Raw genomic sequence first — 24109 nt, 5'->3', positions numbered from 1 at the left:
CCAATGGTGGAATTTATTGCAATTTACAAATCAAGTTAGCTATACACCACTCAAATGATCGATTATGATACTAATTAGCCAACGGAGGGCAAAATTAATAAGTAGGCGTTTGGCACCGGAGATTTGTTGACGTGGCAGTCACGTCACATTATTATATCTATATCTATATATATAGCATGGTCCATATTAGCATGCCTCTCCTTACTTCATTATCTCCACCCTATTCTCCTTGATTCTATCTTCTCTCCCCTTTTCACCACTTCCATTAAGTCATGTCATCATTCCTAACCCAATTACTTAAAAATATTCCTACAGTCTCTCTCCTAAGGCATTACGAATTTATCATGTTACCTCGCTTTCTAATCAATTCCTAAAATCTCTCCCACAATTTATATCCACTCTCTCTCATTTAAAATATTCATATTATTTAATATATAGTTAAATACGATTAATATTTAGTACTTCAACCCATATTTAATGACTATTAACCAAAAGTTAATAAATATAGTTAGTTAATTACCAAAAATTAATAAATATTGTTATTAATTAACTCATCGTTACTTTTTAAAGTATTTTGGGTAAATACTGTAATATTCATGTTAATTAACAATATTTTATAGAAATTGAAAACTCTTTAACTAATTTCTATAAAATTAAGAATTATATTTAACAATGACCAAAAAATATAAAATTTTAGTTACTGCTATTATTATAATTAATAACCAAATGCAAATGGGGGAATAAAATACTATAATGTTGGAAAATAAAATTATCAATTAATTTACATTGGAGTGGGTGCCTTGCCATGAATTCACCCGATACTGAGGACGATGCGAGGAAATTCGAGGATTTCCCATTCCTAACAAGGAGTGGGTGCTTTGCCCTAAACTTCCCTAACACTAGGTAAGAGGCAGGGATGGGGTAGAGTATCTTGACTACAGGGTAGGGACATGGATGGGGTGCCCCACACCATTTCCATTACTATATAATTGTTAATTATTAGTGAAATTAATAAAATGTTAGCTTTTGTAATTATTTTTATTTATTTAAAATCAATCAAACTTTCATTTAAAATAATGAAAATAATAACAATTATTAAAATTACTAATTTTTTTGTAAAATTAAATTTATTAAAAAATATTTATTCGTATTAAATTAACAATAATTATTTTCTATAAATCAATCAACATTAAATGAAAAATATAATTATTAAAATATTAAATACTAACAATAACTTTGAATACTTTTAGTTAATTAGCAACAAATTTTGATTATTAATTTATCAATTAATTAATAGTAAATAAAATTGTTCAATCTTTCAGATTTTTCTGTGCACTGTACGGGTCCTCACTAGTATATATTAAAGGAAGGTCTTCAGGCAATAGTCCCCTCCTTTAAAGTAATGTAAATTACCAGAATTTAGTGTAATTAGAAAATCTATTATAACAATAATACTCAGCAATTAAATACTGATTATTAATAAAAATATAAGAAAATAATCATCAACATTACTAATTAAAAATAATATTAATCTTTAGTTAAATATTTAAGTAAATATTACATTTTGATTAATCTTTAAATTTTTACAATAAAATTTTAATTATGATAATAAAATCATTAATTAAATACTTAATAATAACAATAATAATTAATTAACTAAATATTACAATACAAATAATCTTAAAAAAAATAATAAAAAGATAGACAATTTTTGCTTAAACTAAATAAAAAATATCAAAAAAATACTAGCCCCGAACTTAGTATGGTGTCATTCTCTAGTCCACGAAAAAAAAAAACATGTTTGGAAAGGTGTTTTACAATGAAACGGTCGAAAAATGATTCACAATTATATTTTTACTTGAAACACTTTTTTTGACGTTTCTTGAGTCACCCCACCGATTCAAGAATGATAGTCCTATATATGTAGGTCTCATTGTAATCTGAATTGGCAATTAGTCACATCAGATTTAATTTGATATAGTACATCACATTTCATTATAAACCCAACTATCCTAAAATGCTAAAAACCCCACTAAGGATTTTTCTTCCTCTTCCTCCTCATTTCACTTCTTGCTGCCGTGAAGTTCTTTGGCCTCAAACTTGCCGATTTGGAGCTCAAGTCGGTTTATTGTTAAAAGGACTTATTGCCAGTTTGAATATTGCAAATGCCAACCCCTTCTTGCCATTGTAATCCCAATAACTACAAGAAAACTAGTCTATAGCAGTGGATTTATCCACCTCTAAAGTACTAGTACATGTTTTTTAGCGGCAGTTAAACTTCTGTTGCTGAAAGTCATGTTGGTAAAAGAAATTGTAGCAAATAAATCATCCATCGATAAAATACTAGCCTTTAGTGGCAAGAATGCAACAAATAGCAGAAGAAATATTTAGCAATAAGAATGCAACAAATAGCGATAAATAATCCGTCACTATGGATCAAAACTTATGACAAATACTTATGCTATAGTGGTGTTTATAACTGTCACTAAATGCAATGATTCGTCAATCTAAAATTTATAGCGACAATATTATCCACTGCTATAAATTAATTTGTGGCATATATATTACATATAGCGGTAGTTATATCTGCCGCTACAAATTAATTTTTGTCATATATTCTACATATAGCGGTGGTTATATCTGCCTTTATAAAACACTTTTTAGATTTATAGCAATAGATATGGGTGATTTATAGTGGTGATTATAACCATTGCTATATCAATATAAATACTCAACACATGGATTCGTAATTTGTAATGTGCAAAATTCCATATTTTTGTATTTTTAACTTAAAATTATATACAATATAACTAACTAGTTGTCATGTTATATATTAGACCAAGGAAATGTAAAAATTATGGCTTTTTTAAATCATTCTCCCATATGCCTATTCTTATGTTTTGTTTACATACTTAACCTAAAAAAAGATTAAAAAAATTAAAATTAATGTTATATAAAGTAATTTATATATGAAACATCATTTGAAAGTAAGTATAATTAAAATATAACAAACACAAAATGATGACCTCATGATACTTGCACCAATTATATATCCAATTGTTTTAAAACGACCATATGGTTGAATTAAAGTTTCTTTGTATATAATAGGTACATTAATAGATATTGCCCAAAAATCCAGACCTAATTTAACTCCTCTTACTTTTGTTAATTGATCTTTATTCAAAAAAAAAATCTCTCAAACTACAGTGATTCCAGAGTTTCTAAAGCTTTTGAGGTAAATGCTTGTTTGTATATATTAAATCTCAATATCAAAAAATAATATACATGTATTGTCACTACTACATTTGTTATTTTACCATTCCAACATAAAACCATTATGTAAATAAGAAGAGTTAGTAAATAATAAACACTAAGAAATAATATTGAAAGCTATTTTTTCAATTAGAGAGGAATCTAGTAATGCTAGAAATTTAAAACAAATACCTCATATAGTAATGCTATATATAATGTTTAATAAGATCAACAAATGGTGGAATAGCATATAATGATGTGAGACCAAGTTTGTAGTTGTGTTATAAGAATAGTAAGGCAGATAAATCAAACAACTCCTACACACAAAAGGATTCACAACATCCCATATTCTTTCATCCACCTAACTATTCATAATCAATGTTTTCAAAAATGACCTAGATACGGAATTGTTTTTCCTTCCAAGTCATAAGTCAACGGTTTGACTGTTTGGATTAAACGGATTAACCCGTGATGAAATAAATGTAAACAAAAATTAATAAAATCATAATGGTAATGGCTCCATAAGCATACAATAATTTACATACATCACAAGAAAAGACAGAATTGGATCTATATACACATCACAAGAAAATATCCACCAAAAAATTAATCTATGAGTATCAGTTCTCATAATGATATAGAATTTTGAGTCTTGGGAGTTTTCACTTTACTTTTTTTATTTTCTGTCAGTTGTCATTTCAGTTTTAATAGAAAGAGGAAGTGAGTGTGTATCGGTGTGTGGGTGGAAAATTGGGAATTCGTTTTAAATTTGCAAACCAATGTCAATGATTCAGCGGTTAGAATGGTCAGGTCAACAGTTTGCTAGTTTTTTCAACAGTTTTTGTTATAACTCTAGGTTAGGAGGTAATTGGAGCCGGATTAGTGACCAGTTTTCACATTGAACCGTTCGAGTCAATGGCGGTTTAAAAATATTGCCCATAATAATGGGTTAAATATCCTCAATAAACCTATTCTCCTTTAGTCAAATAGTTTTTTTACTTGTGCGGATGGGTCTAAATTGTTGAAACATTTCAAATTAATTGATGATAACCTAGCCTTAGCATATATCAAGAGTGTTAAACCCAACCAACCATCTATAAATCAATACTAATATACTCACGAGGCAACAAGCCAATTCAACTCATCAAGTCATCTTGAAGAATTGAATAGGTGAAATTATATGTTAGGACATCAATCACAAAACTTCCATAATAATTGTTTTCTAGGCCTATTTTCTTAACCCTATGAATTAGAACAAATTAAAGCATATGATAGTAGATTTCTCCTAAAATATCATTCAACCTTGTGCAAAGGTGATGAATGACATATAGAATTAGTAAGGAGTTATTTGGTGCAAGTACTAAAACATAAAATTAAAGGGTAATAATATTATTATTTGGACAAATTTCTTAAATTACCTCTATTGTTTAATTAATTGATTAACTATATTCATCTTACACCAATGCTATTATTTCAATGTTGTGTCAAAATTTCGTATACACATGACAACACATGATATAAATTTTTGGGTAATTACAAAGATCTCATATATTATAGGGTTTTTGACAAAGATCTCTTATACTTTATTTTGCAACAAAAAAACCCCGCCCCTGTACTATGACCGTGAGACAAAACCCTCTTCCGTTAGCTTTCGTTGAAATCCACGACTACCCTTTTGATAACTATTCAGACAAAAAACATTGGTCATCCTCCCTAATCTCACTATACATAAATAGTAGCGGTGCTAATCCCTTCTACGTCAGACATTTCTCTCTCCCCCGATGTCTCATCTTCCCCTTCCCGTTTCTCTCCTCCCATTTCTTCTTCCTGCCTTCCCCTTTCCCCTTGTAGAGAAACATTGCAAAAACCGTCTTTTATGTGTATGCCCATCATGTTTGATTTCATTTTACTTCAATCAACACTCCAGTCCTTCTACTCCTTCCCTACTTTGTTGAATTTGCCTCAACCGAAAAGTAGTGCTACATGGTAATTGCAGATGTTTTACTAAGAAAGATAAACATTCCCCCTTACTCATCGACGAAGAGAGGAAGAAGACGCGGTTTTTGTGGGCAAGGAGCAACGATGGAGGAGATAACAAGGAGGACATGGTCTCTCTATCTACGCTCAAGTCCATGCTTGGGGACGACTGGTATGTGAACGGTAATGGAAACCCATCTCACCACGACTTCCAGAGCGTCCAAAACTATCCAGAACTCAAAGATATTGCTTCCCCTTCGAACCCTACTGCAGCAGAGAGTCTACTACTGCAGCCAGTCGACTCTTCATCTTCCTGTTCTGAGTCGTCCATGTTTAACCTCGACCCGCCGCAGGTATAGCCGTTCTTGCGACCTAAATCTTGCTTGTCGTCGCTTCTTAACATTGTCTGCAGCAACCCCTTCGACAATGGGTTCGACTTGGGTTGCGACCCCGGATTTCTCGCACCGTTGCAAGGGAACCAGACTTCGAGTTTTTAATTCCCATACTATAGTATGTCCGTATTTTTTAATTCCCATACGATGCAGAATTCTGAATTCCAACCCCCCCACAAATAGCCCTCTCCCCTATAAACTACATCCTGCCCGTGAATTTGACATCAATTCACGGTCAGGATGCATTCTCCCTATATTTCCCTAAAAAATAAACCACTCCCCGTCTATCACTATGGTAGAGCCGAAGAACTGTTGCAATGTTCCTTTTATCGAATTTGACAAGAAAACGCCTACCTGAAGAAAATGCCGATTTTGCAATGTTCCAGATTGTTCCTCTCTAGATTTGACTCCAATCCCGTAGGCTCACTAAAATCTGGAGAAGAAAACGCTTGTCTGACTCTCTTTCTCTCACTCTCTCCAACAGGTTCAATGAGACATGGCTCTCCGATCGTTTCTTCACCGACGGCTCAACTTCCCCTGTCTCCGAAACTCATCTCTTCATACTCCCCTATCTCTCAACCCGTACTCTCTCTCTCACACACACAATACCTTAAGATAAACAACGCCAATTGTTCTTTGTTGCTTTCTTCTGTCAAGGCACGAAACACGACAACAAGAAACATGTCCGATCAATCGAACGTCATCAGTCGTCGGCAACATATTGACACTCCCGCATCTCTCTCTCCGACGTCATTATTGTCTTCCTCAAAACACCAAAAGATTGTCTCAGAAAGACGGTTACCATGAACGCTATAGTGGAAGAAAAGGAAACCATCGGGCTCAGCCGATCGTACGTGATCAGAATTAATAGCTTAGATATTGCAGTATAGCTCTTATTTCTGGTTCGGCTAATCCATGTGTCAAAACCATGAATGCATGTTTGATCTTCCAATGTTCTTTGCTTTCATCTATTATTTTAGAACATCTTTAGCTCAATTTGTTATTTAATGAGAAGAGCTTAATCATGAAAAAAGGAACTGAATTTGGTGGGGTTAATCATTAACGTGGAAGTATCACCTTCTCAATGATTTTGTCTGTAAAAATCTTTTCCCTTAACGTGGAAGACTTCCGAACTTCCATCAGGAATAAGGGCATGGTATTCGCAAGTATTTGTTGATATTTTTTAGATCATGAGGTTAGATAGAAAGTTTTTTGGTTGGACCGGTTGATGTTATGCTTTCATTTTCTCTCTAGAAGGAACGAAGAAGCATTGGCTCGGGGATCAACCGTTTTGATGGGGACACCACTCCAATGCTCCCCTGTTTCCGCAGTTTTGTTCAGTGAGCTTTTGCTTAATTCCATTTTTTACCCGAACTGGTGGATCAGATTTAACGACAAGCTGCATTCCCCCAGCTTCGATGTCTCTGTGGAGGGGACCCTTGTGTTTAGCTAGCGGTTGTCGTGGGGGGACGTTGCCATAGAGCCCATCTAAACTTACTATTGTCATTGAGATATCCAACCAAACTAGAATAGTCCTCCATTGCCTCCAACAACGAGCTAGCAAAGAAACACAACCCCCAATATATTGCACGAGGAAAAAAAAAAAAAAAGGGATTGCATAAATTGACTAGAGAAAACATCATCTCCAATCACGATCCCAAAGAAAGAAACCCCAGTTACATATGGATAATACCACAAAACTGCTTGCCAACAAAGCATCCGAGTATTCTTGTCAGTAGACCAAAACCAGCAAAAGAAATAAGGGTTAAACGGTATTCGAAAATCTGAATTCCAATTGGAGAATTGTGGCAAACTGGGAATTGTATTAAATTTGGATAATTTGAAAATCGGTAGACCAAGAATGATGCATCTTTAACCACTGAGCCAACTTTTATTTCATGTCAATAAATGGGATACATTAACTTTTACTACTTAATAACTATATAAAATCTCAACAACCAATATATACTTATCTTCAGCACTTCCAATTACAAATTAAAAAGAATAATATTTAAAATTAATATTTTATAAATCAAAAGAATAAATAATCTATCAAGTCCGCATTTATATCAAAAAGTCATTTTTTAATTTAAAGTAATTTTAAAATATTAATAATAGAATAATTATTTTAATACTTAAATTTACTAATTTGAGCATGATATATATCTCAAAGTTTTTATAAATTATTAATTAATACTTTAATTTGCATTAAATAATGATGTATTTATTATTTATAAAAATAAAAATATTATTTATAAAATGTTTAAAAATGTAATATAAATTGAATCTATCAAATACACTAATCCATATTTATATTATTTTTTTTATTTTAGAAATTTATAAGAAAATATTAATGATGAAATAATTATTGTAGTAATTAAAATTTATGAATTTTCATATGATATGTATCTTTGAAATTTAAATAGATTTGATATATTTTAAGTTAGGATTATATATTTTTATAAATTTTCAATTAAATTTGATTTGTATTTTATAATAACATATTTATTGTTTACAAAAATGAAAATATTGTTTACCAAAATTTTGAGAATTAATTTTAGTTAACATTTTTGTTAATGTTAAAAATTATTAGTAAAATAGAAAAAATGATATAATAATTAAAATAAAATAATTGCATATGTTTTGTGCCTTGGACTTTAATATAAAATAAGATAATAATGGCTTTGTACATGTATTAATTTGTAAAAATCTATATAATATGTTTCTTGGAATCTTAGTTGATGCATATCAATAAAATTGTATGATATCTATGCATTCTGTTATATTAATTGTAATATATTTCTTCATATATACCGTTAAAATATGTAATTCTTATTTATTTATACAGTATTTATAGCCATTTTAACATTAAACCTATAGTTAATAATATATTTATGAAATTAATATTCATTTTTCTAGCATATCCAAGTGTTTTCATGTTTTTCGTCTGTATCCATGTGTTTTCAAAGTGTATCCATATTCGTATTTGTATCCATATCCAAGTTATCTGATACGATACTCAATATCAATATTTTAATCATTGCATACAGCTATACCTTTACCCTCCTTTTCTTGTAAGAAAAGATATCATTTCATCTCTTGAAAAACCTTTTTTCTTGTGAAACATCTCTCGATAACCACCCAATTCTTTCTCTCATCACTCCACTGTTTCATCTCTTAGTAACTCCTGTTTTTCCTCTTTTCATGTCATGATGAGCCCACCTTTGTCTATCTCTTACCCTCCCATTTTTACCTTCCTCTTTCCTTTGCAGTTCCAATAAAATCTCAACTCTTCAATCCCTCATTTTTTTTTCTACCCTCAAGCATGGCTGTCAAAAGACTTGGAACTGAATCAGATATATGCCAAAGAAGATCATAAGTTGGTTGTTGTAGGTTTTTATTTTTCTTTTGTGTTTTCTATTTACTTAGTTTTTTTTCCAACAAAGATAACTTTTATCGAAAACAAAAAGATGAAGTACACGAGAGGATTATGAAGCTTAGAGCAGCTTGGCATAATTACAAAGGCAAACAACTACCATCATTAAACAAGCTTTCTCTAAAAACTCCTGATTTTGCTAGGCTATCAGCAACAGTGTTTTGCACCCTCCAGACCAGCTTTATATTCATTTAGACTAAGATATTCCTAGCTTCAGCTATCAAGTGTGCTAGTCTTCAAGACCCTCCTTCCTTCTCCCTTAACCATGCTATAGTATTTGCAGAATCCCCTCTAATGGTTAAAGAAGATAAACCTAGACGTTTGGCAAGGTGAATTCCTGTTAGTGCAGCCAAGACATGCAATTGTAGCATCTACCCTCCCAATTGGACCACTACAATCCCATCATATGCTCCCCCTTTCCCCTCCAGGCCAGCTTTATATTCATTTAGACTAAGATATTCCTAGCTTCAGCTATCAAGTGTGCTAGTCTTCAAGACCCTCCTTCCTTCTCCCTTAACCATGCTATAGTATTTGTAGAATCCCCTCTAATGGTTAAAGAGGATAAACCTAGATGTTTCGCAAGGTGAATTCCTATTAGTGCAGTCAAGATCTCTGCATTTGTAGCATCTGCCTTCCCAATTGGACCACTATAATCCCAGCATATACACTCCCCTTTTCCTCTCAGATTACACACCTTCAATTCTTGCCTGACTTGGAGCCTTGGGCACTACGATCAAAGTTTAGAGTCATCACTCCTTCAACTGTCTTAGGGCCTGTTCATTTGCTCTGAAGTTTGGCATCTGAAAATGCAATAATTACATTAAGAGGTATATTGGTATTAGTGAATTTTTCTTTCCTCTGAACTCTAAATGCAGAGAATGTTATTCTTAATTCAAAATTCAGAATTCTGAAAATGATCAAATATCCATTTTGACCCCATGCATGAGAGTTTTTGTTTATCTTTTTGGGAGTATCATTAAAAAACAAAAAGTTGTATGATTGCACTTTAAAAAATAAGAGATAAGAGGAAACAAACAACCGTTTTTCTCTTGAAGTTAAAAGATTCATCTTAAGAGATAAGAGCTAAAAGAAAACGAATAGGCCCTTAGTCTTACATTCAGTAGGAGTTGAAGTTTATTTTAACAATTTAACTTGCCTCTCTTTGTTCTTTTTAATATCAATACAAATACATCTATTAACCTTCCAAATTCAAATCAATTCAAATATTTGATTAAATAGTCGAATTTGAAATTGGTAATGAGTTTCAGATATCCATCAGATATCGAATTAAATTTGATTCACCATTTGAGTGATTGAACTCAGATTTGAATATGGCTTGATTCAATTCAAATTCCTAAGAAGAAACATGACAAACCTCATTACTGATCACCACCAAGAGGCTCTCATTCTAATTCTTTACAAAACTTTGCTAACATGCACCAATATCACAAGAAAGAAGAAGGAAGAGACCCACATATTTGGGATGTGAGAGGAAAACTTGCATGTAAAAATGCAAGAGGAAGTCTCACAAGAGACAATGGAGGAAAGAGCACCGCCCCTATAAAATCATTATATATATATATATATATATATATCACCTTTGTGATACTGGTATAATGGTCAATCTTTTCTTATTATTCTAATACCTAAAATTAAGAACCTAGTTAATATCAGTGACTTCAGACTAATTATCCAGTGCTTGGCCTTTGAACTTTACCTAGGAATTCAAGATCTGATAAGAAGTCCAACACTCCAACCTAGTCATTTTTGACTTGGATGATCTGTATGAATAATCAAATTGAACATGGAAAAGGGAAATCGAGATCCATATAGTAATCAGATACACCACATTAACACTGTTCTTTCCAATTAAGATCCAGGCCCAATTATGGTTTACATGTGTATATTTTGCTATATAATGCTTAAGCTATATTTTCCAAAAGACAAGTTGATGGTTATGGGTAGATTCTTACATGCAACTTTTCTTGAACCTTCGGGGAAGTAGTTTCATTAAAGATATAATCTATTCAATTGACTGAACAACAATGGAGATTAACTACATATCATACAAATATAAATTTACATGTCAGAACAAATCATTTCCTCATTGAATAACTAGGATACATGGTTTGAGGTGGTTGCCCGGTTTAAGCATCTCTTTCTGTATCTCCATGCCACTTGAATACGGATTGCTGCTCGTCCCCTCCAATAGGGTGACTCATACCTGTCGTGAAGAGAATACGAAATTAATATACGAGACATGTGGCTTTTAAACAATCTGATTAAATCGTCTCCCTTCCTTTTCTCTTCAAACAAGAATTTCTACAATACATGGCCGTTGTTCTACAAGGGCTCTTAGGGATACATCTGAGAGATGGTGCTTACTTCAACAAGGACATAATACTAAGGAACTCTGCATCTCACGAGAATCAAGTAGCACATATATGGTGAAGAGTATCCAGAATAAATGTTGTAAAGAAATTGCAATGCATGCCTTATGCCTATTGAAAATCAGTGACACATGATGCTTGTTAGTTAAAAATGTAGCAGAATGAAGACCAATCATGTTTACATTACCAAATCAAAGGGGTATCCCTATTAGACAGCAGGTACTTCTGTAGGATAAGTATTGGACCTATTGTACAGTTTCGTGTGATTGTTGACTATTTCCAGGTTGGAGTGATTGTCGTATGGTTTGTATGTACTTGATAACAAAAGTACAGATGACTAATTGCTGTGGGGTGCAATTAGTCAAATCTGCCGCTTTTGGTCTGTTTGGACTTGATAACAAAAACTAAAAGCAGTAGTAGCAAGCAGTAGTAGCAAGCAGCTAATAATTTGATTATCTAGATCCAGAAATGTTGGTGCTTTAAGTGTAACAATCAACTTAATGGAAACCAAAGATTCAATAGTATTTTGAATTCCTGAAGGACAGCTTGTATTCAGCAACGGTGGAGAGAATGAGAGTTACCTACAGTTTGTATTCAGCAACGGTGAGAGAATGAGAGTTACCCAATATTTACCATACCACTTGATGGATTAAACTACTTTGGGTGGACCAATGGTGTACAGCTATTAGTAGGTGGAAGAGGAAAATTGGGAATTGGGATGTCCAGGGGGATGGTGGTCATTTCATGTACTTTTTAGAAATTGATGTAAATATAAAGCGGAACACACCCAACAATTTTGGCTGTTCTCTCAATTTTCACCACTTCTTTCTCCTCTTCATTTCTTAAATCTAATCAAACAGAAACTCAATTTAGTAAGAAAAGAAACCTTGAATCAGGAGTTCTAAATCTCTCTAGTGTCCATGCAATATTGACCCTTACATATTTAAGATCAACAAAAAATTTATGATCTTTTTTAATTATGATGGTATCCACGCATATTTTCTGTTACCATAAAGTTATTTGGCAGTTTCCTAGGAAACCAGGGAAACATATAGATCCTTACCTGGGTGTCCAATTTGCTCTATTGCTTGATTGATTTACCGAAACTATGGCCTTGAAATGGTTGGCTATTAAGTCACTTGGCAGTGGCACTTAACATATTGTGCATGGTATAAAATTTCATTTCATTACCTTTAAATGTTTTGTCCATTTCTTGTTTTCTTCTTTGCAATTTATTTTGTTGTTTCATATAAAAGTAGATATAAAAAAGATGTAGATGGGGTTAGCACATAGATGACCTTATGGCTCGTTGAACACGTGAGTTCCGCAAAAATCTTGCATAGAGATTTGTGACTTCTTCTAAATCTGCAGCACGGAGTGAAAATGCTTCTACATTAGTTGCACACCTCACTGTCCTGTTGGAAAGTAATCGGTTTCCTGTCATCTTAATTTTCTGCCCATCTGTCATAAAAATAAAAGAAAAAGATAATCAGTACCACTTGCACTAACCTGAAAATATTATAGCAATTCAATGTTAATTAGAATAAACAAAACATATATTATATTGAAACCTATTAAGGGGCATGCTTGAAATTTGAATTATACAATATATAAGTCAATACTAAGGGGCATGAGAAACAAGAAAGATTCTCAACTGCTATTCTCACTGTCTTCTACTTCTTGTTCTTCTCAAGGTTCTTCCTAGTTCAATCTCAAGCAAACTGAAACTAGACCTATGAGATTATACTGTGACAAGAAGGATGTAACTAACATTCTTATAACCCAGTCCAGCATGACCATACTAAACATGTGGATTTGGATTATCACTTTACACAGGAAAAACTTCTTGCTGGACAAATTTACAGCTTACATTACAACTAAATTATAAATAGCTGACATCCCCACAAAAGGAGTTGCAGAAATCTATTTATAAGAGATTGTTAGCAAGTTGGGCATGAAAGATATCTGAACTCCAACTTAAGGGGGATTGTGGCATTGTGGGGGAATGATTGGGGATCTCTATATAGTAAGACTGATCAAGCATTAGTTATTGAAAGTGGCCAAGGATTAATAGGAGGTAAACAGTAAAAGGAGAGAGATAGAGAGAGAGAGAGAGAAGGAACAGAAAGAATAGAAGAAATAATGATGGGAAGAAAGCCTAATCTCACCCACTAGCCAACCATGCATATATAGCTAATATAAAATAGCATACAATTACAAGAACACCCTCCTCATGTATACTTGTGTTGTAGAGACTGTAATCAGTCCTATTGTAGATGAGAATTCAACAAGAGAAATTTCAGAAAATAGAAGAGAAGAAGAAGAAGAAGAAGAAAATAAAGAAAGAAAGAAATCGCAGAGAGGAGATTTCAGAAGAGTGTGGGTCAGTTAATTATTGCCGCCCCACTCAGTTGCTGTTTATATTTATACTTAAAACATAGTAGACTTACAATATTGTCTCTACTGTTAACACAAATAAACAGCAGCTAACATAACTGAAATAACTAACTAACACTACTAATATGCTAACAGCAACATAAATAACATGCTAACTAGCTCTATACTCCCCCTCAAGTTGGGAGTAGATATTAATCATTCCCAATTTGCATGCATCTGTCTCCAACTTGGTCTTTGGCACTACCTTAGTGAAGAGATCAGCAATCTGCATGTCAGAGACAATATATGGAAGACACATTTCTTGAGAGGCAACTCTCTCCCTAATAAAGAGTCGATCCACTTCAATATGTTTAGTTTTGTCATGTTGAATTGGATTATGGGCGATGTTAATAGCAGCCTGATTATCACAATATAGCATCGGGGGCCTCTCATAAGTAATGCCCAATTCCTCAAATAGGGATCTCAACCATAATACTTCAGCCACACCATTTTCCATAGCCCTGCATTCAGCTTCCACCCTAGACATTTTGCTTCTTGCTTCTCCAAGAGACAAGATTTCCTCCTACAAAAGCATAATACCCAGTGGTGGATCTCCTATCATCAACACACCCAACCCAATCAACATTTGTGTAGACTTCTATTTTCATGTGACCATTATCTTTGAAGAATATGCTTCTACCTAGACATCTCTTCAGATAAGCAAGGATCTTCTCAACTATAAGAAGAAGAGTGTTTCTGGGGGAATGCATATATTGGCTAACAACATTGACTGCATAAGAAATCTTCGGTCGTGTGAGGCAAAGACAAAGGAGTTTCCCAACTAATCACTGAAACATAACCTTGTCTTCAAGGGGCTCTCCCCCTTCTGCACTTATCTTATGATTTTGTTCAATAGGTGTGTTAGCAGGTTTAACACCTAGCTTCCTAGTTTCTTGCAAGAGGTCGAGAACTTACTTCCTTTGGGAAACAAAAATCCCATGTTTAGATTGTGCTACCTCAATGCCCAAGAAATACCACAGTTCTCCCAAATCTTTGACCTCAAATTCTTGGTGAAGCAACTTCTTAAGAGAGTCAATCTCACAGGTATCACTCCCTGTCACCACAAAATCATCCACATATACAACAAGAAGGGTTAAGGAGGAATCCTTTCTTTTAATGAAAAGGGTGTGATCTGATTGAGCTTGAACAAAGTGTGGTCTGATTTGGATTGTACATAGCCAAAATCTTTCCAAAGCAAGTCTGAATCTATCAAACCATGCCCTTGGAGATTGTTTTAGACCATACAAAGCTTTCTTCAACTAGCAAACTTTCTTACCAAAGGCCAAAAGAAGTTAGCATTTAGAAAAGCATTCTTAACCAGGAAGTAACTCCATATACACCTCCTCCTACAAGTCACCATTTAGAAAAGCATTCTTAACATCCATATGAAATAGAGGCCAAGAGAAGTTAGCAGCAAGAGATAGTAAAACCCTGATGGTATTCATTTTTGCAACTGGTGCAAAGGTCTCCAAGTAATCAATACCAAAAGTTTGAATGTATCCCTTAGCCACCGGTCTAGCTTTATATCTTTCAACTGTACCATCAACATTATACTTAACTGTGAATATCCACCTACACACAACAGACTTCTTCTCTCTTGGTTGATCAACTAGTTCCCAAGTATCATTCTTTACAAGGGCATCCATCTCAGCCTTCATTGCTTCCTTCCACTCAGGGACAACAAGGGCCTCTTGAACTGTTCTAGGAATCGGAATGGAAGCAATGGAGGCTAAAAAGGACTTATATGATGATGAAATGTGATCATAAGAAAGGAAATGAGAGATACAATTGGCAGAGGATGAGGTATACTAACGTTTCCCCTTACATATTGCAATCGGAAGGTCAAGGTCATCTAAGGATGGTTGAGGCACAGTAGTGGAAAAGGGTATATCATCAATAGTAGGAGTGGGTATGTCATCAGTAGCAGGAGGGGGTAAGGAGGAGGCAATACCTGAATCTGGTGCCGTAGAAGAGATAGGAACTGGCCTGGACTGATCATTACTAGAACCAACTTGCCGCCACCATCTTCTGTGAAACACCCTCAATTCTTTACACTTTTGACAACTCCCTTCAATACACTCCCCTCCACTTGTAGGAATAGACAAAGGAACATCTTGAGCAAACACACCCTACTCACCACTCTCCCCCTGAGGTGAAACCCTAGGGTAATAAGGGACATCTTTAAAGAAGGTGACAACCATAGATACTGTTATGATTCGGCCTGCCTTGGAGTTCTATTTGTCTGAGATCAGTCACGTAGAAAGGTGGAAGAAAGAGAGAGAGAGGAAAGGAGAAAGTCTAGTTCGAACTGGAAGTCAAAAAACCTAACTCCCATTCGGCCATACATGTGCTTTTATTATTAAAATAATGGAAAAGACATATGTGCCCTTATTTAAGTAAGGAGCATTGGTTCTAACATAATATTACAGATCAGCAACCTTAATATAAGTATAAAGACAGAAATACCCCTACGCTAACACTCCCCCTCAAGCTGGTGAGTATATATCATATAATCCCAGCTTGTTACATATGTAGTCCACTCTTCCCCGACTCAAGCCTTTTGTAAATAAGTCTGCCAACTGGTTTCCTGTATTAACGTATGTAGTGTCTAGCTCTCCATTCAGCACCTTCTCCCTCACAAAGTGACAGTCAACCTCAATGTGCTTGGTTCTTTCATGAAACACCGGATTAGAAGAAATATGAACTGCAGCCTGATTGTCACAATAGAGCTTCATTGGAGTATTGATGTTGTACCTTACTTCCTATAGAAGGTTCCTTAGCCACACTAACTCACAAGCAGTATGCGCCATAGCCCTATATTCTGCTTCTGCACTACTTCTTGCCACGATTGTCTGCTTCTTACTTTTCTATGTCACCAGGCTACCTCCCAGGAAAGTGCAATAGCCTGTGGTAGACCGCCTATCAGACACAGAACCGGCCCAGTCAACATCATAATACCCTTCTATTTCAAGTTTTCCGCCACTTTTGTATATCAATCCGCGACCCGGAGCCCCTTTTAAATACCTCACAATTCTTAGAACTGCATTCCAATGAGGAATCAGAGGTTTCTGCATGAACTGACTTACCACTAACCGCAAATGAGATGTCTGGCCTAGTAATGGTTAGGTAGTTTAGTTTACCTACAAGTCGTCGGTATTTGCCGAGGTCTTCAAACACTTCACCCATATCACTGCTTAGCCTAGTATTTGTGTCCATAGGTGTTTCAGTTGGTTTAGCACCCAACAAGCCTGTTTCTTCCAGCAAATCAAGCACATATTTCCTCTGGCACAGATTAATACCAAACTTAGATCTTGCTACCTCTATCCCCAAGAAATATTTCAGTTTACCAAGATCCTTTGTCTGAAAATGATCTTGTAGATAAGTCTTCAACCTGGCAATACCCATGTTATCACTCCCGGTAATAACAATATCATCTACATACACCACCAACAGTATTTTTCCTCCCGGAGAGTCATGACTGAATACAGAATGATCAACTTGGCACTGTCTCATTCCAAACTTCTTTACCACCACACTGAACCTATCAAACCATGCTTGAGGAGACTGTTTAAGCCCATATATAGCCTTCCTTAGTCTGCACACCTTACCATCCTCCCCCTGAGCAACAAACCCTGGAGGTTGCTCCATGTAGACCTCCTCGAGTAAGTCACCATGCAAAAAGGCATTCTTGATATCAAGCTGATATAGCGGCCAATCATACATAGCTGCAAGAGAGATCACAACATGAACTGACCCTATCTTAGCAACTGGTGAGAAGGTCTCTGTGTAATCAATACCATAGGTTTGGGAGTACCCTTTTGCAACCAATCGCGCTTTCAGGTGTTCAACACTACCATCAGGTAGATACTTAACTGTATAAACCCATTTACAACCAACAGCTTGCTTCCCAGGAGGAAGAACGGTGAGGTCCCAAGTATGATTATGATGAAGGGCTGAAAGTTCTTCTTCCATCGCACAACACCACCCTGGAGAGGCAAGGGCTTCCTGGACATCTTTAGGGACAACAACTGATGATAACAAGGTGACAAACTGGCGATGGGAGGCGGAAAGGTGAGTAAGTGAAACATAAGTTGAAATAGGATGAAGGGTGCAAGTGCGTTTACCTTTCTGCAAGGCAATGGGGAGATCAAGCTCAGATGCAGGGTTCGGGTCTGGAGCCAGATCTGTCGACAGCGATGTAGGCGGAGTAATAGCTGGTACGCGTGGGCGATGTGTATACACTTGACGGATAGGTGGGCATTCAACAGGTGGTGGCACTGGATTTGGTCACGGCTGGAACAAGGGGAAGAGGATCGGCGACGAGAAGTGGAAGAGGAGGAGATGATGAGGAGGAAGAAGCATCACGGGACCCCAAAAAGAACGGAGTAGACTCAAAGAAGGTGACATCAGCACACACAAAGGACCGTCGAGAACTAGGATGGTAACACTTATACCCTTTCTGGGTCCGAGAATAGCCAAGGAAGATGCACTTGAGAGAACGGGCATCGAACTTGTCAATCCTGGGACCCAGATTATGGATGAAGCAGACACACCCAAATACCCTAGGCGTAAGAGGAAACAGAGACAAGGCGGGAAACAAGATCGTAAACGGAGAATGACCATCAAGGATGGACGTGGGCATCCGATTAATCAGAAACCAAGAAGTAAGCACTGCATCACTCCAAAAGGGTTTGGGAACATTCATGTGATGCATGAGGGATCGTGTTGTTTCCAACAGATGGCGATTCTTTCTCTCAGCCACCCCATTTTGTTGTGGGGTGTAGGTACATGAGGTCTGATGTATAATGCCTTGTTGGTCCAAGTATTCTTGAAATGATGAGGATAAATATTCACGGCCATTATCAGAACGAAAAACTTTAATGTGAACACCAAATTGATTATGAATCTCAGCATAAAATTTTTGAAAAATGGTAAACAATTCACTTCTTTATTTCATTAGATAGAGCCACGTCATCCTTGAAAAGTCATATACAAAAATGACAAAATATCTATATCCATTATATGACATCACTTTATAAGGACCCAAAAAATCGGAGTGAATCAAAGAAAAAGGACTCGACACACGGTTATCAACCCTAGAACTAAAGGGAACACGATGGTGTTTCCCAAACTGGCATGACTCACAATCCACAACAGAAAGTTGACTCAAAGACGGAACCAAAGACTTCAAAACTTTTAGCGACGGATGACCAAATCGGCAGTGCCATTGGAGAGGAGAAAGGGATGATTGGAGAGCTGTTGAAGTTCTTCCACCACCGTCAAGGTAATACAGTCCACTAGCTTCATGCCCTCCACTAATCTTCATCCCCGTCTTGAGATCCTGAAAAACACACATAGAAGGATAAAAAGTAATGGAGCAGTTAAGTGATTTGGTCAGTTTACTAACAGACATAAGATTAAAAGGCAATTTAGGAACATACAAAACTGAGGAGAGGGATACAGGGTCTAGGTCAACATTACCAACACCACAGATTGAGGATGTGGAACCATTAGCAAGGGTGATAGATTGTGATGTTGAGCAATGAGATAGGGAAGAAAACACACCTGGAATTCCATTCATGTGATCGGAGGCTCCAGAGTCAATGATCCAGGGATTGGGTGTGGATGTCAAACAAGCCATACCTAAGTGAGCGAAAGTCGCTGTGTTCTGCTGTGATGTGGATTGGATAAACCTCTCATATTCATCATGGGGAACACTCACCATCTCCTTCACGGGACCATCTGTGGATGGAGGAGGTATCTGATTAGATGAACGGTTCTCCTGTCTAAATCTGGAACTGGTGTCACTAGTCACGACATGATTGGCCCAGGTTGAGGGTGGACCATGTAGATCATAACAATAGTTAATGGTATGTCCATCCATACCACAATGAGTGCACCTCCTCGGGCCTGAGCCACGTTGTCTACCACGAGCTCCCCCTGAATCTCTGCCCCCAGTACGATCACCACCACGATTATAAGTAGGCCCACCATTGCCACTTCGGCCATACACCGGACCACTACTACCACCACGGCCAGACTGAGCTCTCCGAGCTCCACCTCTAGCACCACGGCCTCTCGACACAGCAAAGGTAGATCTATCTGAGATAATAGAGTTCTCAGTAGATCCGATAGAAGTTCTCCGGAGTCGAGCAAATACCTCTTCTAAAGAAGGGAGAGCTGATCCTCCTAGTATCTGAGCCCGTACTGGTTCATATTCACATTTCAGTCCCACAAAAAATCGAGTCACATCAAGCTGTTCTCTCTGTTGTTGCTGAATTCTCTCCATTTAGTTTAATGGAGGTCATCTGAACATTCAGGTAGTCTGTAGGCACCATCACATTAGGTTTACAATCACTGTTATCTCCCATTCTGTTATCACCAATTCTGCACACTTGCTGAATTCTATTATCACTGAATTCTGCACACTGCACACAACTAGATCACACTCGTCACACTGATTTTAGCACTTGTTGCTGAAAATTGTACTCTTTATACCACAAACCCTACTCCTACGGCTACCTGAAATCTCACCACTATATGATCACAACTCTTCCTTCGAATTACACAAAAAAACAGCATAAACCCTAGCACACTACTGTCTGAAACCCCAGCATATGATCTGAAACATAGTTCCTAGTTGATCCACAACAAAAATCATGCATAGAAATCTCTTACCTTATCACTGAAGGAACAACCACACGTGAAGAAAATCAGTCCACACAAGACACCCACTGCACCACACGAATCAGCCCTACATTGGTTAGGGGAGGGCTTAGAAACAACAACAACCGACCACACAAGACACGACTGGAGGCATAGAAACCTCCAAGGGGAGAGGGCGATCACTCCTTTTCAGCCCTTTCCCTTATCTCCAGTTGAATGCAGGAAAACCAAGAGAAACCCTAGATTGGGTGCGTAGAGAATAGAAATCTAGGCAGATTCAAGTTGCTCTGATACCATGTTATGATTCGGCCTGCCTTGGAGTTCTATTTGTCTGAGATCAGTCACGTAGAAAGGTGGAAGAAAGAGAGAGAGAGGAAAGGAGAAAGTCTGGTTCGAACTGGAAGTTAAAAAACCTAACTCCCATTCGGCCAGACATGTGCTTTTATTATTAAAATAATGGAAAAGACATATGTGCCCTTATTTAAGTAAGGAGCACTGGTTCTAACATAATATTACAGATCAACAACCTTAATATAAGTATAAAGACAGAAATACCCCTATGCTAACAGATACAAACCTAATTCTCGAGACAGGGTCATAGCAACAATACCCTTTTTGATTTGTGCATACCCTAGGAAAATACATTTGGCAGCCTTAGGATCAAATTTTGAACGGGCAGGCCCAAGGATTTGGACAAAACAAGTGCAACCAAAGGGTTTTGGAAGAACAAAGAATATCTCCTTATTAGGATACAACAAGTTAAAAGGAGCTTTCATGTCCAAGACTCATAAAGGAGTCTTGTTAATGAGATAAACAACAGTAAGAATGGCATCCCCCCTAGAAATGAATAGGAACGTTAGTATAAAGCATGATGCTTCTTGCAACTTCAAGGATGTGCCTATTTTTCCTCTCAGCTACACCATTCTGCTGAGGTGTACGAGGACAAGTGCTCTGATGAATCACTTCATGTTCAAGGAAATAAGAGGATAAGGGTTTTGCAAAATATTCTTTGGCATTATTAGATCTGAGATTTTTTATTTTAACCCCAAAATGAGTAAGGATCATTTGATGAAAAATGTGGGTCAAAGTGGGAACCTCATCCCGAGAGCGCATGAGGTAAACCCATGAAAACCAAGAGTGGTCATCAACAAACAATAGAAAGTATTTGTACCCACCCATAGTAGGAATATGATAAGGCCCCAAACATCAGTATGCACAATTTCAAAAAGAATAGAACTTATTTTATTACTTTGTGAATAAGTTGATCTACAAGCTTTGCCAACTCACAACTCTCACACTTCAAACTAGACACTTGGATTGACTCAAACAAATTAGGAAAAAGACTCCTTAAAAGACACAAAAGAAAGATAGCCCAATCGATTATGCCAAAGCATAATCTGACTCACAGACTATGACACAAAAGACTTCCCATCTTCTTTCCTCTTCCTAGGTGGAGGTTCAAGCAAGTAGATCCCGTTTGTCTCACGGCCAGTCCCAATCACCTTCCTTGTAGCCATATCCTGGAAAACACAATGATCAGGGAAATAGGTCACTGAACAGTTCTGGTGTTTAGTGATACTACTGACAGAAAGTAGATTAGTGCTTAGTTTAGGAACATACAGAATTGAGGATAAGGAAATGGCATTAGAGACATTGATGTCTCCCTTGCCTGAAATAGGGGCAAGAGAGCCATCAACAATAGACACTTTGTCTTTGCCTGAGGACAAGCAATAGGTGTGAAATAATGAAGATAAACTAGTCATATGATCAGATGCATCTGAATCAATAATCCAAAAATGGATAGTGATACTTGGGGAAAGGCATGATAGGTAGTGGCCCTTGTACCTGATTGAGCAAAAGCAGAGGTGGGAGTAGAATGAGATTGTCCAAAGTAGCTAACTTCACTCTCCAGCTGAGATAAAGCAGCCCTAACAGCAGCCAAGCATCAAGAGAACTGGATCTAGTGTTGGGAGTGGATGGAGCTCCTGTGGTTACAGTTGTGGATGAAGCTCTTGTAGTTATAGCTGAATTAGCATTTCCCTTCTTGTTCTTAAGTCTTTCTGGAATTAACTGAGGATGAAACTTCCAAAAAGTGTCCTTAGTATGTTTTGGCTTCTTACAATAGTCACAAAACACATCCCTCTTTCCATCCTTCTTTACATCCCTCTCTTTATCACCTCCAGGTTTTGGTTTTATAGTTGCTAAAGCTGATTCCATAAATGGGATTTGTAACATAATTTTCCTTCTACTTTCCTCACTATGTACCAGACAGAGTAGGCTTGAGATAAAGAGACACTATCTCTAGTGAGAAGCTGCTGTCTTTCAATGTCATAGTCAAAGTTTAGCCCAACCAAGAATTCAAACACCCTATTTTTCTCAATCAATTTCCTGAATGTGACAACATCCTTTTGGCTCTCCCACTTAATAGTCTCAAGATGATCAATCTCATACCACAATGATTTCAAGGTGGAGAAATATATTGACACAGGTTTCTCCCCCTATTTAAGATTATTCACCTCAATTTTCAGTTCATAGGCTATAGCAACATTAAGGGGCCGAGAATAGGTGTCTTTCATATTGTCCCAAATCTCCTCAGCTGTTTTTGCCCAAAGATAGTTTCTACTGATATGAGGCTACATGGAGTTGCATAACCAAGTCATAACCAAACAACTTTCTTGAACCCATTTAGCAAGGGAAGGGTCCTCCTGTGCTGGTTTCTTTGTATCTCCCATCACATACCCCAGCTTTCCCCTCCCTCCAATGGCCATCTCAGCTGATTGGGCCCATTCCAAATAGTCTGTTCCATCAAACTTGACTGTAGTAATCTGAAATGAACTGTTATAAGTAGAGTTTACAACTCCTATAAGTCCTCCATTTGGTTTATTCTCATTTCCAGCCATTTTCATGCTGAAATGGACAAAGAATAATCACTGAATGGAGAGTACAATACTGTCCAAACTCCTTTTCTAAACAGAAATTCCAGGTACTGTCCAAACAGCACCCAAAGGAAGTAGAAAACTTCGGAGGCCTTTTTACAAACACAAGGTGGGCAGTAGAGGAGACCAACACTGCCAAAAATAATACAGCCCAGAAAACAGTCCGTACAGAAGCCCTAAAACAGTCCAAGAGAATAGCCAACCAGCTGTACTGATTCCAGAGAAATTTCAGCCACTTGACAGTCCAAAAAGTATAAAAACAACCCAGAAATTTCTGGGCTAAAGCAGTCTAAGAAAACAGCTGAACAGCTGTACTAATTCAAGCTGTCCAAAAAATATGAAAAACAACCAAAAAATTACTGGGCGTCACTCAATCTCTGATTAAAGCTCTAAATGAGAAACCAACCTGTTTTCTCCAATTCTTCTTGGTCACTGGACAGCTCTCCAAGAGATTTGAATCTTGGGCACCTTCTTCGATCTCCAATGACCTCCAAGAACCAGGCAACTCAAGCTAAAACTTCCAGCCCTAGAACAACTCTCATGTAGCCGGCTGGACAACACCTACATGAGAGCCCAAGCCAGGTTTAGGCCTGATCTGATACCAAGTTGTCTGAAACAAAGAAG

At 36.6% G+C, this 24109-nt stretch overlaps 1 protein-coding gene across 3 annotated transcripts in view; it reads right to left on the bottom strand.

The window, feature by feature from the left end:
* Positions 1-10864: 10864 nt before the first annotated feature.
* The window catches only part of LOC104590509 (putative cyclic nucleotide-gated ion channel 20, chloroplastic), a 169546-nt gene continuing 156301 nt past the window's right edge, over positions 10865-24109 (bottom strand). For all 3 annotated transcript variants that reach the window (XM_088903557.1, XM_088903559.1, XM_088903558.1), the window contains 2 exons: positions 12746-12908; positions 10865-11281 (listed from right to left, as the gene is read on the bottom strand). In XM_088903557.1, coding sequence (XP_088759683.1) covers positions 11173-11281; positions 12746-12908 — 272 coding nt within the window. In that variant the 3' untranslated portion in view covers positions 10865-11172. The remainder of the gene's footprint in view (positions 11282-12745; positions 12909-24109) is intronic.

This window comes from Nelumbo nucifera, chromosome 4, assembly GCF_055504915.1.
Source record: "Nelumbo nucifera cultivar China Antique chromosome 4, China Antique-T2T, whole genome shotgun sequence".
NCBI lineage: Eukaryota > Viridiplantae > Streptophyta > Magnoliopsida > Proteales > Nelumbonaceae > Nelumbo > Nelumbo nucifera.
Note: the sequence above shows the minus strand (reverse complement) of the source record. Positions and strands in the feature narration are given on the sequence as shown.